The sequence below is a fragment of the Ahaetulla prasina genome, chromosome 9 (assembly GCF_028640845.1).
Source record: "Ahaetulla prasina isolate Xishuangbanna chromosome 9, ASM2864084v1, whole genome shotgun sequence".
Lineage (NCBI taxonomy): Eukaryota > Metazoa > Chordata > Lepidosauria > Squamata > Colubridae > Ahaetulla > Ahaetulla prasina.
Window position 1 is genome coordinate 6,913,492 of NC_080547.1, and position 20,525 is coordinate 6,934,016.

At 47.0% G+C, this 20,525-nt stretch overlaps 1 protein-coding gene across 2 annotated transcripts in view; it reads right to left on the minus strand.

The window, feature by feature from the left end:
• Positions 1 to 20,525, minus strand: part of SEMA4C (semaphorin 4C) — a 118,044-nt gene that overhangs the window by 5,490 nt on the left and 92,029 nt on the right. For both annotated transcript variants that reach the window (XM_058194213.1, XM_058194214.1), the window contains exons 8-14: positions 18,824 to 18,975; positions 17,491 to 17,666; positions 16,015 to 16,159; positions 15,033 to 15,255; positions 10,935 to 11,050; positions 7,835 to 7,992; positions 7,026 to 7,096 (exon numbers count right to left, since the gene is read on the minus strand). In XM_058194213.1, coding sequence (XP_058050196.1) covers positions 7,026 to 7,096; positions 7,835 to 7,992; positions 10,935 to 11,050; positions 15,033 to 15,255; positions 16,015 to 16,159; positions 17,491 to 17,666; positions 18,824 to 18,975 — 1,041 coding nt within the window. The remainder of the gene's footprint in view (positions 1 to 7,025; positions 7,097 to 7,834; positions 7,993 to 10,934; positions 11,051 to 15,032; positions 15,256 to 16,014; positions 16,160 to 17,490; positions 17,667 to 18,823; positions 18,976 to 20,525) is intronic.

The following is a 20,525-nucleotide window of genomic DNA, read 5'->3' on the forward strand; positions in this document are numbered from 1 at the left end:
AAACTTGCACAATTACATTGCCCAACCGTAATCAATTATTCTTCCGTGTCTGATCCCATTACATCACTTTAATGGGTTGTTGTGACAACAAAAAGGAGATTATTCTTATGGTCTAGGCTGCAACTTAAGGCTATGGGGGCATCAGGCTAGGATCTGTTAAAATCTCTTGCTCATAATGACCCTTGGCAGCAGGGGTGGGTTCTACTTAACTTTACTAACGGTTCGCATCGTGACCGCACGCACGATGCGGTAGAATCTTCTGTGCATGTGCAGAAGAGTTTTGATGAGGTTTGGATCAGTGGGCGGAGCCTCCCATCGGTTTTACTACTGGTTCTATAGAATCGGTCCAAACCGGGGGCAACCCACCATTGCTTGACAGCTGGTGGGGGTCTGCACTGTTGGGGAAACACATCCCATTTTTTTCGGGGGTGGGCTTCAAAAATTTTAGCAAGGGGTTCTCTAACCAGTTGCTGGTGGGTGTGGTCATGGTGGGTGCGGCCTAGTCAGCCTCTTCCTCCACCTCCTCCTCCTCCTCCTCCTCCTCCTCCTCCTCTCCGGGCTCCAGAGGCTTTTCTTGAGCCTCCGGGAGGGCAAAAACAGCTTCCCCAGGCTCCGGAGTCCCTCTGGAGACGGGCCCATTTCTGGCCTTTCCCAGTTTCCAGGTAGGCCCGTTTTTCATCCTCCCCGAGCCTCTGTGCACGCCCTGCACTTACCTGCATCCAAAACAGGCCGCATGGGGACTCCTGGGAGAGGATGGGCAGGGTGGGTGGGGTCAGCCAGTCCTTGCAACTACCCGGTTCGGCAAACCAGATTAAAATTCACATCAGGTTTGCCCAAAACGATCTGAACAGGCTGAATCCCACCTCTGGTGCCCGCTGTTTGTGCAAATGGAGCTGCGCACATTGCCAGCTGCCTCCAGGAGGGTGCGAGTGGCCTCCCCAGGCTCTGGAGGCTCTCGAACGTCCAAGTAGGCCCATTTTTCACCCTCCCCAAGGCTCTGCATATGCCCTGAAATTACCTGCATCCAAAACAAGCCGCATGGGGATTCCTGGAAGGGGCAGGGAGGGGTAGGCAGAGTGGGCCAGCCAGGAGTGGGATTTGGGGGGGTTCTCTGAACTGCACAGAATCTTAGCTAGAGGTTCTCCCGAACCCCTGCGAACCCCCAGCAGCCCACCCGCCTTTTTTGATCATGTTGTGCAACTTAAGTCTATGATGGTTTCACCTTTGCGTTTGGAAACCTGGGCTGTATGTGTTTGTAAGCATGTTGTATGAATAGAATAGAATAGAATAGAATAGAATAGAATAGAATAGAATAGAATAGAATAGAATAGAATAGAATAGAATAGAATAGAGCAGAGCTGGAAGGGACCTTGGAGGTCTTCTAATCCAGATGTAGGAGAGCCTCTATATCTCAGACAAGTGACTGTCCAGTCTCTTCTTAAAAACCTCCAGTGATGGAGTGCCCACAACTTCTGGTGGCAAGCTGTTCCACTGGTTAATCATCCTCACCGTTAGGAAGTTTCTCCTTAATTCCAGGTTGCTTCTGTCTTTGGTTGGTTTCCAAACATTATTTCTTGTTCTACCCTTCTTTGTGGCAGCCCCTTAAATACTGCTATCATGTCACCCCAATCCTCCTTTCCTTTCCTTTCCTTTCCTTTCCTTTCCTTTCCTTTCCTTTCCTTTCCTTTCCTTTCCTTTCCTTTCCTTTCCTTTCCTTTCCTTTCCCTTCTTCCTTCCCTTCCCCTTCCCTTCCTCCTTTCCCTCTTCCTTTCCTTCCCTTCCTTTCCTTTCCCTCCCCTCCCCTCCCGCTCCCTTCCCTTCCCCTCGTCCTTCCCTTTCTTTCCTTCTTTCACCTTCCCTTCTTCCTTCCCCTTCCCCTCCTCCTTTCCCTCTTCCTTTCCTTCCTTCCTTCCTTCCTCCCTCCCTCCCGCCTCCCTTCCCTTCCCCTCGTCCTTCCCTTTCTTTCCTTCTTTCACCTTCCCTTCTTCCTTTCCCTTCCCCTTCCCTTCCTCCTTTCCTTTCCTTTCCTTTCCTTTCCTTTCCTTTCCTTTCCTTTCCTTTCCTTCCCTTCCCTTCCCTTTGAATCCAGCTCTGATACCCTTTAGCCCAGCCAGAGAGAATGCAGATGAATTAGACCTCCTGTTCCAAACATCCCCGTTTCTGAGAAGGATTCCATTTGCTCTTCTGCACGTCTCTGTCAGTTTTAATTATTTTTATTATTCCGCTGTTCTTTCCTACCACAAGCGAACACGGCTCCCAGAGCTGGGAACAGCTTCAAAATATGCACCAGCGGCTTTCCACGATAGCACCACGTTTCTTGTCTACAAGGATTTAACACTTGGGGCTTTGCAATTTGAGACCGGAGGCAATAACCCTCCTGTCCCACGAACAAGGAAGAAAAGGCAACAGCTGCTGTCTGTTCCCCGAAGCACCAGGGCTCCATTCAGACAATGTCTTCAAATCCACCGTGGCCAGCAACGGATCACCTCTACCGCACCTCCCACCTGGCTCCCACGGAGGATGTAGGCGACGGCGACAGCGTGTGAATGCTAAAGGGGGAAGGCTGGGCCACATCTGCACCGACAACGCAACAACTGCTACACACGCGGAACACACAACAATTGTTCCCACCCGTCCTGATGATGCTTGTTTCCCTCCAGCATCTGTTCATTTCTCCGACTGATAGCGCTTCGGAGCAATTATTGTTTCCATGCTCTGTTGCATAGAACATATTTTACGGGTATTATCTACTCCGCTGACGGGAGCCTTCTGTGCACTGTGCAACTACAGATAGTCCTTGACTTAAAACAATTCGCTCAGTGACTGTTCAAAGGCAGCACTGAGCAATGGGACTTAGGTATGTTTTTCGCAGTTATGACCAGGGTGGGCTGCTGGGGGTTCGGGAGAACCCCTAGCTAAGATTCTGTGTAGTTCAGAGAACTTGCAAATCCTACTCCTGGCTGTCTCCTCCACATCCCATGTGGCTCATTTTGGGTAAAGGTAAGTGCAGGGTGCGTGGAGGCTCGGGGAGGGCAAAAAATGGGCCTACCAGAAGTTCAGGAAGGCCTAAAGAAAGTCTCCGGAGCCTGAGGAGGCAATTTTCGCCCTCCCGGAGGCTCAAAGAAAGTGTCCGGAGCACAGGGAGGGCAAAAATGCCTCCCCCCCCCAGCTCTGTTGCAGGAGGCTGACTAGGCCACACCCACCATGGCCACGCCCACCCAGCAACCGGGCAGAGAACCCCTTGCTATAATTTTTACAGCCCATCCCTGGTTATGACCTTCTACAGCATACCCACGATCTTGGGATCAAAATTCAGGTGCTTTGTAATTTATTTATTTATTTATTAATTATTATTATTATTATTATTATTATTATTATTATTATTATTATTATTATTATTATTATTATTATTATTATTATTATTATTATTATTATTTATTAGATTTCTATACCGCCCTTCTCCCGAAGGACCCAGGGCGGTGTACAGCCAAAATAAAAACAAAAAATACAATATACAATTAAAACAAGAATTAAAAAACTTATTACACAATTGGCCTAAGACTTTAAAAACATTTAAATTCTAAAAACCCATTAAAATTCATAATATAAATTTAAAACCAGGGGGAAGCTCGTTCCAAAGAGTAGGAGCCCCCACAGAGAAGGCCCTTCCCCTGGGGGCTGCCAGCCGACATTGTTTGGCAGACGGCACCCTGAGAAGACCCTCTCTGTGTGAGCGTACGGGTCGGTGGGAGGCATGGGGTAACAGTAGGCGGTCCCGTAAGTACCCAGGCCCTAAGCCATGGAGCACTTTAAAGGTAGTAACCAGAACCTTGAAGTGATAGATAGATAGATAGATAGATAGATAGATAGATAGATAGATAGATAGATAGATAGATAGATAGATGATAGATAGATAGATAGATAAATAGATAGATAGATAGATAGATAGATAGATAGATAGATAGATAGATAGATAGATAGAATATAGTATAAAGTTATAGTATATTATGATCACAATAGAGATAGATAGATAGATAGATAGATAGATAGATAGATAGATAGATAGATAGATTATAGTATAAAGTTATAGTATATTATGATCACAATAGAGATAGATAGATAGATAGATAGATTATAGTATAAAGTTATAGTATATTATGATCACAATAGAGATAGATAGATAGATAGATAGATAGATGATAGATAGATAGATAGATAGATAGATAGATAGATAGAATTTATGACCGTTATTATGTCCCGGGGTCACCATTTGCGACCTTCTCACAAGCAAAGTCAATTGGGGGAAGCCAGATTCACTTAATGACCGTGTTACTAACTTATCAACCACAGTGATTCACTTAAGAGCGGTGGCAAGAAAGGTGGTAACAATGGGCAAAACTCACTTAGCAAATGTCTCGCTCAGCGAAAGAAATGTGTGTGTGTGGGGGGGGGGGCTCAACTGTGGTTCGTAAATTGAGGTCTGCCCGTACTGAAGGGATTCTGAAAATGATTAGATTGGCTTCTCTGGGAACTGACGCGGTTTTTGAAATTGACAAGCCATCCAGAAAAAGTATTTCTCCATCTTGACCACTTTTTAAGACGCGTGGACTTCAACCCGCTTCATGCTGGCTGGAGGATTCTGGGAGTTGAAGTCCACGCCTCTTAAATTTGCCAAAGTTGAGAAACTCTGATCCAGAGCCTCCTACCTGTATTTCTTAAATTCAGGAAGCTTTTAAAAAAAACATTTGCATTTGAAACATGCATTTGGGGACGGAGGCTAGAAGGGGATGCGTCCCTGCACTGGAGAAAAATCTGGCCTCTTTGATTTTACGTTGTTATGGTTTCTAAGATAACATAATAAATTATGTTGGATTTATTATTATGGTTCACTGCACAGCCATGCAGATGTTCAGCCCGGATTTGGTATTTTTATCCATCTATCGAGCCTTCCGAAAGACCTGGGATAGGCTGATGTGGATCTGTGGTGGTATAAAAGGTCTCGTCACAGGATGTAAGCTGTTCTAAGTACAGCTGCCTTTTGCAATTGACTTATAGTGATTTCGTCAATGCTGATTTTGCTCAAAGTGGTGCTTCAGCTGTTTTGGGATTGTTTCCAAGGCACCTGTTTATTGGTGTTATCTTGGCTTTCTTTTGCCACAGTTGTAGTTGTAGTAGTAGTAATAGTAGTAGTAATAGTGGTAGTAGTAGTCGTAGTAGTTGTTAGTAGTATTATTATTATTCGTTGCACACTCGCCCAGATGTTCAGACTGGATTTGGCATTTCTATCCACCTACTGAGGAGTCCTGTTATTATTATTATTATTTCATATTTCGGGGTATAGTAACTTTGATGTACCGCACTGCTACAGACAGTATGTTTGGTCGGCACCCGTTTAGAGTCTGATGATTGAAGGGTCCTAAAACCACTTGCAATAAACAAAACAATGCATTTAAGAGGAAGACAGGCAGACAAACAGAATACAGGATGATGGGAGGAATGCCTCTTTCCCCAAGGAGCTGGTAGACAAAGCAGTTGCCTTCCTTTAAAAAAAACAACCTACTTCAAATATGCAAGGATAAAAGATTCAACACACATCTGCAAATGGAAAACAGAACTTAAAAGGGAGGAAGGGTGGGAGACAGAGAAAGAGAAATAGATAGATAGATAGATAGATAGATAGATAGATAGATAGATAGATAGATAGATAGATAGGAAAAGAGATTGAGAAATAGAGACAGACAGAGAGAAAGATTGGGAGGGGAGAAAGAAATACTTTGAGAGAGAGATTGGGAGAGAAATATTAAGAGAAAGAGATTGAGAGAGAGAGAGAGAGAGAGAGAAAGAGATTGAGAGAGAGAGAGAAAGAGAGAGAGAAAGAAAGGAAGGAAGGAAGAAAGAAAGAGAGGAAAACAGATTGAGAGAGAGAAACAGATTGAGAGAGAAAGAGAAATTGAGAGGAAGAGAGACAGGGAGGGAGAGAGAAAGATTGAGAGAGAGAGAGAGAGAGGGAGGGAAAGAGGAAAAGAGATTGAGAGAGAAACAGATTGAGAGAGAGAGAAAGAGATTGAGAGACAGGGAGGGAGGGAGAGAGAGAGAGAGAGAGAAAAAGAGAGAGAGAGAGAAAGAGATTGAGAGAGAGAAAGAGAGACAGGGAAGGAGAGAGAGAAGGAGATTGAGAGGAAGAGAAGGAGGGAGGGAGAGAGAGAGAGAGGAAAACAGAGAGAGAGATTGAGAGGAAAAAATGAGAGAGAGAGAGATTGAGAGAGAGAAAGGGAAGGAGAGAGAGAAGGAGATTGAGAGGAAGAGAGGGAGGGAGGGAGAGAGAGAGGAAAAGAGAGAGCAAGAGAGAGATTGAGAGGAAAAAATGAGAGAGAGAGAGGAAGAGATAGAGACAGAGACAGAGAGATCAAAACTCACAGCAGCCACCGAAGCCTGCGCTGCAGGGTTGCTAGTTGCTAAGAATGTGGCGCACGTTCCTGTTCTCTAGTTTATGAGGTATGAGCCTGCAGCTCGCGTTTGATGCGCAGGTAATACTATGCGGTATTGTTTGCCACGAGCACCCCGGCCCCTGTGAGAAAACGGTTGCAATCACAGGGCTGCCTGCATGAAAGGCTACACTTTTGATCCTGCCGAGGGTTCATTTTGATTCACTCCGTCGGGACAAGCCGAGGATCTCTAACCACTCTTCTTCCTACCTTCCAACCACACAGAACTGTTCAGACAACAAAAGGCGCCTGCGTTTCGTGCGGATAAATCCTAGACTTCTAGATATATATACTGGGGTTTTCTCGATATTTTTTAAAATAAATAATAATAAAAGTGTTCCGACTCAAAAGCCATTCTCCATCACAGTCCTTGAGCTAGCTTTTTCAAAAGGACGCCATTTGTGTTGATAAGAGCTTCAGGGTTTTATTTCAGGACACTCAAGTTAATAGGTGTGAAAACTCTCGCGCCCGCACACGCCATCAAATAGGAGAAAGCAGTGAAAATCACCCAAGAGGTTGACATTTGTTTGGATGACTGACCTGGTCTGGAAGAACGCAAGGGGTTACACATCATGGGCTCCGTTCCCAAATCTTGGAACAATACAGAGGTCCTGTAAAAGCCAAAAACACATCCGTCGTATGACTTGGGGCGTGCGAGAAATCGAACAAAGCTAGGCAATAAGCCCCCGAGGAATAATTTAAGGCAACCTTGGGCACTTGAAGATGCGTGGACTTTAACTGGCTGGGGAATTCAGTGAGTTGAAGTCCACGCATCTTGCCCAAGGTTGAGAAACACTGATCTAAGGATTAGAAAGAAGAGGACCAAAACCGGAATCACCGCCACAACTCTGAATAAAAACGATCCTTGGCTCCATTTGTTGAGAAAGGTACCGTTTACTAGCGATCAAATATATTGCATTACTGCAATAATTACAGTTTTCCTAACCCGTCAGTCCAAGAGTAGTTTGGTATGCAGTCCTCCTCCTTTTCCCAGCTGAGTGACCTTGAGGCAGCATCTCAAGGAGATACAGAACTTACTTTCATTTCCCCAAGCATTCCCCCCTTCCCACAGTTCATGGGTGTCTGTCACACCCCCCCCAAGCATTTCCTCTTCACAATTCATGGCTGTCACCCCCAAACACCCCCTCCCCACAGTTCATGGCAGTCTGTCACTTCATAGCAGAGAAGTACAAACAAGTGTAAGGTGGCAGCTGAATTCCCTGTTTGAATGCACCATTTAGCATTCAAAAGTTACAGCTTTATTTAGAAAAATCAGGTTTCTAGACGTTATGATTACAGGGAGCAAAAAAGGCTCTGTAAACTGCCCCAGCTGCTCCTTTGCATCTTACCCATCATATGCATCAATCCGGACGCAGCGACTTCCATTCCAAGTCCAAGCACAATAAGGATCCTTGGCGAGAATACAGTCGGAACACGTCCTGTACTTGCTGCAATTGGCCACGGGGACCTGGATGACTTGTGTGTTGGAGCCGATAAAGAGGACTCTCTGAGAACGGAAAAGAAGAGTTACAGGTCGTCCTTGCTTAAGGACCAGTCACTTAATGACTGCTTGAAGTTATGACGGACCCCTTAAAAGATACGTGGGACTGGATGGCTGCTTCCATCACCGCGGTCAACCATCCCAATTTGGTCAGTTAGGAAAGAAAGACTCCTGGCCCATATTTAGTCAAAAGTACCATAAACTTTACTAAAGCCAAAGTGGGTACAAAAAAGGCAAAGCCAGATCTGAGATTTTCACGCGCAAAACGTATGCTTAACTTTCCCTTGCTCCTGGCCAACCAGGAGCAACTAGTTATCTGTCAATGTTCCACCATGACATCATCACAGTCTGGGCATTCAGTAGCCGGCTCAGTGGTCATGTGTCCATGATTTATGACAGTCCCCCTCCCCCCAAAAAAGACATTTACTTCTGGTTTTTGAGAAAAAACACCCATTGCAGGCTATAACATTTGCTTAACAACTGCCAGGAAAAGATGTCATAAAACTAGATCAGTCATATGGCGACCTCTATACCACCAGCATGATTTGTGATAGTAATCCTAGGTTCAATTGTGGTTAAGTCAAGGCTACCTATAGCAGAGTTAAACTCTTCCCATCTAGATCCATTCTAAGACTTAGGAGGCCAGAAAAAAAATCACCGCCCACTTTTTGAAAGCTGGGTGGGCAAGACAGACTATGGCAAAGGCCTTCAGCCAAACACAGCACCCTGTTTCTGTTTGTCCAGTCAACTAAGTTTCTAGCCCTGATGATTCCAGGAGGCAGGCAACTCTGACACCAGAAAGGGTCTGTAACGTCTACAATTCTGACTCACAGACCGAGTTCAACATTATGCTGGATCAGAGCTAAGCCAGGCTAGGTGGCATGGGATCCAATGTCCTTTGCACACCCAGTGTCAACCCTGAAGCGAGCCTGCCTGAGGCCATCTTTGAGGCTTCATGGTTGCCACAAAGCGAAGGAGGAGAAGGAGAGGGGGGAATTTTAGATAGCTCGGCTTGGCTGTCAAAATAAAAAAAGGTCTTTTGTGGGAACCAAAGTCATTCCAACAAGCGGCTGAGAAGAGGAGGAGTGAAGTAACCAGGCAACCTGCTAACACCCCTACTGGGTAATATGACCGATGACGGGAAGGGGGAATGTTTATTTTTTAATGAGGTGAAAACCGCCGAAACTTTCAGAGTCGGTTTTCACCAGTTGTGCCAATACGATGTATCCAATAAATGGTTCTTTGAGAAATCTATCTGCCTCAGAGTCCTGCTTTCAATGGGTGCGTAATTTGGAACGCAGACACTCAGACAGTACCTTAGCCTGTTGGGTGACCCAAACCATCCCATTAAACCAGTTGATTCACTTGGGTGCAGCTATGTGAGCGGAGACCGCCCATTCTGCTAAGCCATCTTGGCCTTGGGCGCAGCATATTCTGCGAATCTGAGGTTCTCTGCTATGCGATGCCTTCCCAATTCCTGACGGGTAACTTTCTCCTCGTCCTCGATGGCTTTTGTTCCACCAGATTCTTATCACCGACAGGCGCCTTTGCATACCAATTATCAGATAGAAGATAGTGGCTTTAAACTGCAGCATTTATTTTGGGTTGGGTTGGTGAGGACAGCTCTGGGATGGAAGCATCGGTACTATCTTAAATGTCAACTTTATCCTAGGTATCAATTTTCCCTAGGAGTGTCTGCAGAGACCCGCCATAATACCTCAGGGCTGTGTCTGAAGGCATCGTCACACAAATGCAGCCACTGAATTCCTACTTCCTGATTGTTGTGACCGAGGCCCAGGTAGTGATTAAAAGGTAAAAAGGTAAAGGTTCCTCTCGCACATACGTGCTAGTCGTTGCCGACTCTAGGGGGCGGTGCTCATCTCCGTTTCAAAGCCGAAGAGACAGCGCTGTCTGAAGACGTCTCCGTGGTCATGTGGCCAGCATGACTCAACGCCAAAGGCGCACGGAACGCTATTACCTTCCCACCAAAGATGGTCCTATTTTTTCTACTTGCATTTTTACATGCTTTTGAAGCTGCTAGGTTGGCAGAAGCTGGGACAAGTAACGGGAGCTCACCCTGTTACATGGCAGCACTAGGGATTCGAACCGCCAAGCTGCCGACCTTTCGATCGACAAGCTCAACGTCTTAGCCCCTGAGCCACCCTAAGAAGTAGTGATTACCAAACACAATTCAACCCTGAACAAACTTATTTTATTAAAACAGCTGAGAATTAATTCATTCTCAGCTGAGTCCAAACCAAATTCTTTATAAACAATCCTTCAGCCTTATCACCAACCTTTGTTGTCTTTGGCAACCTGCCAAAGGCTTTTCTTGGCAAAACCCCCACAAAGTTCAAGAGACGCTGACCAGAAGCAATGGAATCAAGGTTGCTTTTCCACAAAGAACCCAATGGCTTGTTGCTGCTCTTTTAAGCCTTATGGGAGGGGCCAATCATCTTCTGGCCTTACTTCTGAGTCACCCTTTTTGCTTCAGCTGCTCTTGCCTTCTGGCAGCTCTTTGCATGCGTGCACTAGGAACAGGCTCCTCCTGTTCTTCTGCCTCTCTGCTGTCCACCTCTGGAGGCCCTGGAGTCCGCACATCTCTCCCAGATGGCCCTGGCCCCATCTCTGCCCCCGACGCAGAGACCTTGTTCAGGCCTTCCCCTGACTCCAGGACTGGCCCATTGTCCTCCCCAGCCTCCTCACTGTCTGACTCCGCTGCCAGCTGGTGGACCACAACACTGATGTCTGATGCAACAAAACTCATGGTATATACGTCATAACATCTCTTTGCCCAGGTCAGCCTGCCAGCTCCCTCCTGAGCACCACCTGCAGATCCTCCCATTTCCTACCATGGCACCAGGACTTCCAATTCTTCCGAAACAGGGTGGCCAAAAACTAAGAATTCTGGAAAACTTTAGAATTCACCATCTCTGGACCTTTCTTACCTTTGGTACTGATAAGACCAGGCTCTTGATAGGTTGGGCTTCCTCAAAAACTTGTAGTTCTTCTATGAGATGGACACCCGAAGGCAAGGCCACCGCTTTGTGCAACCAACCGTTCTCTGCGCAAAAACCAGAGCAGGAGACAATTCAGTGACTGCAAGAACCTTCCCCTTCTCAGGAGAGTTCATAGCTTGGTGGGAAAACAATTTGCATAAGGAATGTCAATCCCAGCATCTCCAAAAAGGAGGAACAAGTTCAAGGATGACTGCTAGTCATTGCTGGGAACTCAGGGCTACCTGGACCAAGTTTTGACTTAGCAGACGACAAGCCACAAGGGGAAACGATACGGAAACCATTTGCTGTCCTTAGATCTGACCGCTTCCCTGTCTCATCTCATTTATTTATTTTTTAAATGCTTTTAATGAAGGGCAGATGTCCCCAGGAAGAGGTGGTCTCACAAACAAGCTGGCCCTGTAGAGCTTTAAGGATGACCATCAGCCCCGTGAATTGCACCCAGAAAGAAACTGGGGAGCCAGAACAGCTCATGCAACTGCAGTGTGACGTGAATAAATCAAGGAACTCCAAACACTGGGCTAACTGCCACATTCTGAACCAGTTGCAATTTCAGGAGGTTTTCTCAGACATGTATACAGCATGGGGCAGTAGCCCGCTCAGGAAGTGACCAAGGCACGAGCGATTGTAAACAGGGCCTCCCAGTCCAGGTGCAATTTGGCACATAAGATGAAACCATGTAAAGGACCCTCTTGCCATGGCTGCCACCTGCTCTTTGAGCATGAGCCCCAAGGAGAACTCCCAAATGGTGTACATCCCTCTGTCCAGAGATGTAAGCAGGGATGGGCTGCTAGGGGTTCGCAGGGGTTCGGGAGAACCCCTAGCTAAGATTCTGTGCAGTTCAGAGAACTGCCAAATCCCACTCCTGACTGGCCCCTCCCACCCCGCCCTGCCCCTCCCAGGAGTCCCCACGTAGCCCGTTTTGGATGCAGGTAAGTGCAGGGCATGCGCAGAGGCTTGGGGAGGGCGAAAAACATGCCTACTAGAAGTTCAGGAAGGCCTCCAGAGGGCCTCCGGAGCCTGAGGAGGCCCTTTTCACCCTTCTAGAGGCTCGAGGAAAGCCTCTGGAGCCCGGGGAGGGCAAAAACGCCCCCAGCTATGGTGCAGGAGGCCGACTAGCCATGCCCACCATGACCGCACCCACCCAGCAACCGGGCAGAGAACCCCTTGCTAAAATTTTTGAAGCCCACCTCTGGATGTAACAACCTCCCTGAGAGTCAAAAGTGACACATCAGCAGACCTCAAGGGACCAAAACCTCAAAGCAACTGCTAGGGTTGAGTCAGAGGCGGGTTCCTTCCCGTTTAGAGCCTCACAACTCCAGGCACTGAATCAACAGCATCGCTTGACTGCAGAGCAGGAGTCTAAGGCTGGCTCTCTCTCCTCCCGCCCCACCAGCACCCACTGGAACTTGTCATGGGGGAAGGAACCACTGCAAGGCAAGTGCCTCCCACTTCCAATCTCCAGAGCAGGTCCCAGAAGGATCCCACGTTTGATGGTACCGAAAGCCAACGAGAGATCCAGTGGTGGGATTCAGCCAGTTCAGGAGAACCGGTTGTCCACTTTCTGAGCAGTCTGGCAAACTGGTTGTTGGAAGAATTCATTAGGGCAGAGAACCGGTTGTTAAATTACTTGAATCCCATCACTGGAGAGATCTATGAGGACCAGGATAATTGCATCAATATAGTCCCGATCCCTCCAGAGATTGTCCATAAGTGCAACTAATGCCATCTTAGTATGGCACCCCAGCCTGAAAACAGCCCAGATAATTTGCTTCATCCAGGGCCTTGGGCATCGGAATGCCAGTCGCCTTCTCAACAACCTAGTCTCCAAAGCACCTGAAGGCCAGACAAGGAATCATGGATGGAAACTGACCAAGGAGACATTCAACCTGGAAGTTTTCTGACCATCAGAGCAATTCACCCATGGAACAGAAGTTGTGGGAGCTTCATCGCTGGAAGCTTTCAAGAAGAGACTGGATTGCCATCTTGTCAGAATTGGTGTAGGGTCTTCCTGCTTGGGCGTGTGTGGGTGGGGTTGGATTAAATGACCTACAAGGTCCCTTCCAACTCTGTTACTCTGTTAAAATTCTTCCTTAAAAAAAGGAAACGTTTAAAAGTGGGCCAAAGTTATGCAACCTTGTTGAGAGTCCAAAGATGGCTCTTGAGAAAGCCAGTCCCCATCCCCGCCTCCACTTCCTTCAGGGCAGGTGGTATCACGCCCCCCCTCCCCCAAATTAAGGCATTGGCTACCACTTGGACCCAACCACGTGTGGCCTTCCAGGTTTGACCAGCTAAAGAGAGCCATGGTTTCCGAACAGAGAACACAGGACAATTTTAAAAACTGCACAGTTTGAGTCGGATGGCCATTTAAACGCTCTGAGTAAACGAACAGATGTGTCCAATTCCGAGACCATAAATGGCAACTCAGGGTGCCCCCGTCCCTCCAGATGAAGGCAGTTCAGCTTCCCTGCATCCGAGCATCCGTCATAGTTATCGCATTGCCCGCCAGACCTAATCTACTGTTGGCTTCTCTTAAAAGAGGGTGGTTTTGCAGTCCAGCTAGATGAAACGCAGGAGGCCCCCCCCGTGTTCCAAATGAGCTGTTGGGGTTATTGCAATTTTTTTTTACTTCTTTGCTTTGCTGTTCTTTTCTTTTTCTTTTTTCTTTAATCACTTTCTGCTGAACGCATCAAAAGAAGGATTTGTTTATTAAAATCAGCTAAGTGGTTAGAAGAAGCAATTAAAAACAGCGCTGCCGCCGACTGAAAATGCTCCTTGATGAAGAGAGTTGTGAATTACTCACTTTGAAATTGCTAATAATAAAAATGGCAGATGAGAAGAGCTCGGTCTCCAAAGGGGCATTTCATACTTGGTTGACAAACAGGAGAAAGGGCTTCTCTCGTCCCACGAACCCTCCTAAAAAAATTGTCTCCTGCCTCTGATCAATTTTTAACTAGCAGAACTGAAGGGAAATCGCTGCCAAAGCCTGGCAGGAGAACGCAAACTATTCCTACGGATTAACTTTTATGAGAGAGTCAGCAGAAGTTGTTTTAGGGAAACGGGAAAAGTTATCACTTAAACACTAACATAAAAAAGACTCGTGTGTGTGTGTGCCCAGTGTGGGACTATACAGCACAAAATGACTTCCTTTTTTTGTGCTTTTGAGTTGGTTTTCGGGCGTGGCTTGGTGGGTATGGCTTGGTGGGCATTGCAGGGGAGTACTGCAAAATCCCCATTCCCACCCCACTCCTGGGGGGAAAGGATATTGCAAAATCCCCATGCCCATCCCACTCTGTGGCCAGCCAGAGGTGATATTTGCCGTTTCTCCGAACTACTCAAAATTTCCGCTACCAGTTCTCCAGAACCTGCTGGATTTCACCCCTGGTGTGGGCACACGTGCATGTGACTCCCCCCCCCCGCCTTTCCCCCCGTTTTTGTCATCCGACGGCAAAAAAGGCTAGCCATCACTGCTCTATAACATTTCAGACAAATGGCTGTCCAATCTCTTCTTAAAAACTTCCAGTGTTGGAGCATTCACAACTTCTGGAGGCAAGTCCTTCCACTGATTAATTGTTCTCCAGGTCGGGAAATCCCTCCTTAGTTCTAAGTTGCTTCTCTCCTTGATTAGTTTCCACCCGTTGCTTCTTGTCCTGCCTTCAGGTGCTTTGGAGAATAGCTTGACTCCCTCTTCTTTGGGGCAGCCCTTGAGAGATTAGAACACTGCTATCATGTCTCCCCTAGTCCTTCTTTTCATTAAACTAGACATACCCAGTTCCTGCAACCATCCTTTGTATGTTTTAACCTCCAGTCCCCTAATCATCTTGGTTGCTCTTCTCTGCACTGGTGATCTTCTGGTTTCTATCCCGTTGCCTTTAACCACTGTGCCAAACTGGCTTTCGATAAAACGATTACGGTTAGTCAAATGATCATGCAGCAAAATGTAAGCTGCCAAAACTCTGACCCAGCGAGACACGTGATGTGGAGACCGCTGGAATTTTGACCTTCTTTCTGGCTTCCCTCAGCCCTTACCTGTCCCGATGTACAGCACTTCGTACGGTTTGCCGTCCAACCCGTGAACTCTTTCCACCACCAGCTGGGTGAAGTTGGCATCCTTCTTGACCAGCAAAGGCTGGTTCCCCTGGGGAGGCACAGCCTTATCCATCAGGGGATGCTTCTTGGCAAAATTCAGGGTGTTGTCTGGGAGCTCCAGAGAAGTGGAGAAACTGTTGTACCTGTGCCAATCCGTGATACACTGGAACAAAAAAAGAAGACAACAGGAGCAGGATTTAGGTTAGAGCTTCACGTACAGAGACTTAGCAAAAACTTGTCAGTTCAAGAGGAGGGGTCTCCCTGACAGGGATGGGCCAGAAGAAATGTGTTCTGACCCAAACACGACAAACCCTCTGAAGTTAACTCAAAGATTCCTTTATTAGGAGTGCCAACAGCCCCGGCAAAAGGTTTGTCTCTCAGTGCAGTCCGGCTGGCTGGGAGATGAATAGTTGTCTGCCAGATCTATTCATCTCCGCCCCCTGCCTTTTATCCCCAAAGCTAGGGTGCGGCTTCGCTAGCAGCGGTGGCTCTTCCGTCCCAAGGACCAGCCCATAGATTTCCACTGCTCTCCTCTCCTCTCTGCCTTCTGTGCAGCTGCGCATCAGGCACTGGGCCTACCTGTTCCTCCTCTTCCTCATCAGCCATTTCCAGACCTAGGGGCTGTTGACACTCCACCTGAGACCTGACGGACAGCCCAGGCTCCGCCTCTGTCTCTCTCTCTCTGCCAGCTCCATTCCCTCTTCCCCCTCGGAGCTCTCAGGTTGCCTTACTCCCATGTCTCCTCCTCCTCCTCTGATTTGGCTCCTGGAGGGGCTGGCGGCCAACAGGCCACAACAAAGTGTGATTATCTAGGGCCCGTGTTTTTCAACCTCAGCCACTTTTAGATGGACTTCAACACCCAGAATTCCCCAGCCAACAATGGGAGGGGGGTTTTCTGCCTTGGTGGGGACATGGGACTTACAGCGCCCGGACGGGGAATGGGTTCCTGGTCTGAGTAACGAATCCACTTCTGAGCAATTTCACTGTACTCCTTGTAGGGACCTTCAAAGACTTTCTGCACATCCAGGATCTGGTACTGGCAAACGGCAGAAACATCTACGTCTCCCCTGCAGGAAATCAAAGAAAACGAGGTTTCACGTTCGAGAAGGTTTATTCCTGTTTAGAGTTCCCCAAACTTTCCAGGGGACGATTCCAAGCCTGCAAGCACGCGGCTCCATTTGCACAAGCAGTAGACACACGCACCCGCTGCCTGCACAAATGGGAGCGCTTGCATGCACACGCGTTCACCCACTACTCACACAAATGGGAATGCACATACACACTCTCCCGTCACTTCTGTGGGGTCGGTTCTGAATAGCTCAAGGCCTGGGAGTGGACTGAGGCCCCAGGGGGGTTGGGGACCCCTGTGTTAGATCAATGCAAGTGAGACAAGGGGCTCTGCAGAGAAGAAAAGAGAAGAGAAGAGAAGAGAATACAAGAAAATAATAGAAGAGAATAGAAGAATAGAAATAGAATAGAAGAATGGGAATAGGATAGACTAGACTAGACTAGAATAATAAAATAAAAGAGAAGAGATAGAAGACTAGAAATAGAAGACTAGGAATAGAAGAAAAGGGATAGGGATAAGGATAGGGATAGGGATAGAGATAGAGATAGAGATAGAGATAGAGATAGAGATAGAGATAGAGATAGAGTAGAGTAGAGTAGAGTAGAGTAGAATAGAATAGAATAGAATAGAATAGAATAGAATAGAATAGAATAGAACAGAACAGAACAGAACAGAACAGAACAGAACAATAGAATGGAAGAATAATAGAATGGAAGAATAGGAATAGAATAGAATAGAATAGAATAGAATAGAATAGAATAGAATAGAATAGAATAGAATAGAATAGAATAGAATAGAATAGAATAACAGAGTTGGAAGGGACTCTACACCACTTCAGGCAAATGGTTATCCAACATTTTCTTAAAAACTTCCAGTATTGGAGCATTCACAATTTCTGGTAGCAAGTTGTTCCACTGATTAATTGTTCTAACTGTCAGGAAATTTCTCCTTAGTTCTAAGTTGCTTCTCTCCTTGATTAGTTTCCACCCATTGCTTCTTGTTCTACCCTCAGGTGCTTAGGAGAATAGCTTGACTCCCTCTTCTTTGTGGCAACCCCTTATATATTGGAGAATATCTTAGAAAACTGTGGAAAAAAAGGTCCGGACAGAAGTCCCGACAGTGTGATGCGATCTCTTCCTGGTTTTTACCTGGGACGCACAGAAAAGATTCCTTCACAGCCTTAATGGAGCCCAAGCTCACTTCTTTCTAAAAAGGGGAAATGAATCTACCGGTGTCTCCCGCTTAAAAAACAACAACCCTGCAGCCAACTTTCAAACGTATCAGCACTATTAGAGCCCTTGTCCTCTGAAAAACCACATCGGGCCTTACCAGCGCGCTTGGAAGACTCCGAAAAAGCTGGTTTCGCGCCAGTGGTCACCATTCAGTGTGTAAGTCCCCTGGATCCGATTGAAGTGTAGCTGCTGCTCTGGAATCGAGCACAGCAGCCGGGCCTTCAGGAAGGTCGTCCACCTTTTCTGCAAAGTACGGGCACCGCCGACATCGCCCTGCAACGACCGAAAAAAAGAATGGCCTTTAATCTCCCCTCTGTGCCCGATTGGCGTTGAGGTGTTATTTTCTTCCCCTGGAGTTCCCAACCAGGAGCGCCAATAACTGCAATTTCCATGCCAACCTCTAGAGGGAGCCACATGAGGAAAAGCTGCAGGACACCATCATTGTATGTTACAAGGAAGTCCTCAACTTACGACCACAACTGAGCCCAGTGGTGAAATCCAATTTTTTTTTACTACCGGTTCTGTGGGCGTGGCTTGGTGGGTGTGATGTGGCTTGGTGGGCATGGCTTGGTGGGCGTGGCAGGGGAAGGATACTGCAAAATCCCCATTCCCTCCCCACTCCAGGGGAAGGATACTGCAAAATCCCCATTCCCTCCCCACTCCTGAGGGAAGGATACTGCAAAATCCCCATTCCCTCCCCACTCCAGAGGAAAGTTACTGCAAAATCCCCATTCCCTCCCCACTCCAGAGGAAGGTTACTGCAAAATCCCCATTCCCTCCCCACTCCAGAGGAAGGTTACTGCAAAATCCCCATTCCCTCCCACTCCAGGGGAAGGATACTGCAAAATCCCCATTTCCTCCCCACTCCAGGGAAAGGTTACTGCAAAATCCCCATTCCCACCCCACTCTGGGGCCAGCCAGAGGTGGCATTTGCCGGTTCCCCGAACTACTCAAAATTTCCGCTACCGGTTCTCCAGAACCTGTCGGAACCTGCTGGATTTCATCCCTGATTGAGCCCAACGTTTCTGTCCTTAAACGATACAGTTGTTCAGTGAGTTTTGCCCTTATTTTACGACCTTCCTTGCCGCGGGAATCGCTGCAGTTGTTAAGTTGGTAACACGGTTGTTAAGTAAATCTGGACTTTCCCCTTGACTTTGCTGATCAGAAGGCTACAAAAAGTGACCTCATGACCCCCAGGACACAACAATGGTCATAAATACATGCTCGTTGCCATGACCCTGGGACACTGCAGCCGTCATAAACCTGAAGCAGTTGCCAAAGATCTGAATTTTGGACGCAGCTTTCAATTCCTAGTCCAGGCCATTCCCATCTCCCCTTAGATTGTCCTAGAAAAGCTCACTCCCCAAGATTGGTTCAGAAGTCCTTCCAGACCTGAGACCACCCCCCGAAAGAAGTGCACCACTACCTACCTTGCAGATCCGAGCCACTCGGGCTACCACCTGGTCGATGTCGCAATCATATTCCACCGCTCGCTCGCTGAAGAAGAAGTAAACTTTGTCGTCATCTCCGATATCGCTGCCTTTGCTCTCCTGGACGAATGCCGAGCCCACAAAGTGGGGTTCTGCAGAGAGAAAGAGGATCGAGATAAATACCGTATTTCCCCAAAAAGCCAAGACCCAACTGGAAAATAAGCCCTAGCTTGGTTTTTCAGGATGCTTGTAATATAAGCCCTACCTAAAAAATAAACCCCAGTTAAGATTTTCAGCCAGATGGAGGCATTTAGTACCGTATTTCTCCAAAAATAAGACCTAATGCAGCTTTTGGAGCAGAAATTAATAAAAGACCTGGTCTTATTGTCAGGGAAACACAGGAGAGGCGAGTAAAGGTCCAACTGGTCCAGAATGCGGCCGCGCGGGTGATAGAGGGAGCACCCCGTGGCTCCCATATAACACCTATCCTGCGTGTGCTGCACTGGCTTCCGGTGGTCTTTCGGGTGCAATTCAAGGTGTTGATTACCATCTTCAAAGCGCTCCATGGCTTAGGACCAGGCTATTTACGGGACCGCCTACTGCCACAAACAGCCACCCACCGACCTGTGCGCTCCCACAGGGAGGGCCTCCTTGGGGTGCCGTCGGTGAAACAATGTCGTCTGGTGACCCCCAGGGGTAGGGCCTTCTCTGTGGGGGCTCCTGCCCTCTGGAATGAGCTGCCTCCGGGGCTTCGTCAACTCCCCGACCTTCGGACTTTCCGCCGTGAACTGAAGACTCTTTTATTCCGTCGAGCCGGGCTAGCCTGATTAAGTAATTTTAATTGGGGTTTTAGTTTTTATATTACTTAGTTTTTAATTTTGGCCACTATTTATATAAATTCTTAGTTTTGTTTTTATTGTATATTTATTGTATCTTTTAATTGGCTGTTAACCACCCTGAGTCCTTCGGGAGAAGGGCGGTATACAAATGCAATTAATAAAATAAATAAATAAATAAATAAATAAATAAAAAGAAAGAAAGAAAGAAAGAAAGAAAGAAAGAAAGAAAGAAAGAAAGGAAGGTAAAAGTTCGCCTTGCACATATGTGCTAGTTGTTCCTGACTCCAGGGGGCGGTGCGCATCTCAGTTACAAAGCCAAAGAGCCAGCACTGTCCAAAGATGTCTCCATGGTCATGTGGCCGGCATGACTCAACGCCAAAGGCGCATGGAACACTGTTCCCTTCCCACCAAAGTTGGTCCCTATTTTTCTACTTGCATTTTTTTTTACATGCTTTCGAACTGCTAGGTTGGCAGAAGCGGGGACAAGTAGCAGGAGCTCACCCCGTTACATGGCACTAGGGATTCGAACTGCCGAACTGCCGACCTTTTAATCGACAAGCTCAGCGTCTTAGCCAATGAGCCACTGTGTCCCTTAGACGCTTAGAGGCAAGTAGATCCCCTCAATTCTCACCAAACAGACATGCATTTAAACTCAATTAAAAAAAAAGAAAAGAAAAGAAACAGAAAAGGAAAAGGAAAAGAAATAAAATTACAAAAAACAGAAAAGAAGGAAAAAGAAGCCACAGGATATGAAATTCATATCTGCGCACACATCCAGAGTTCAATCAGATGCGTACAGGTCATCCTCAATGTAAAATTTATGACATCAGCTGAGACCTTTGTTAAGCGAGTTTTGCTTCATT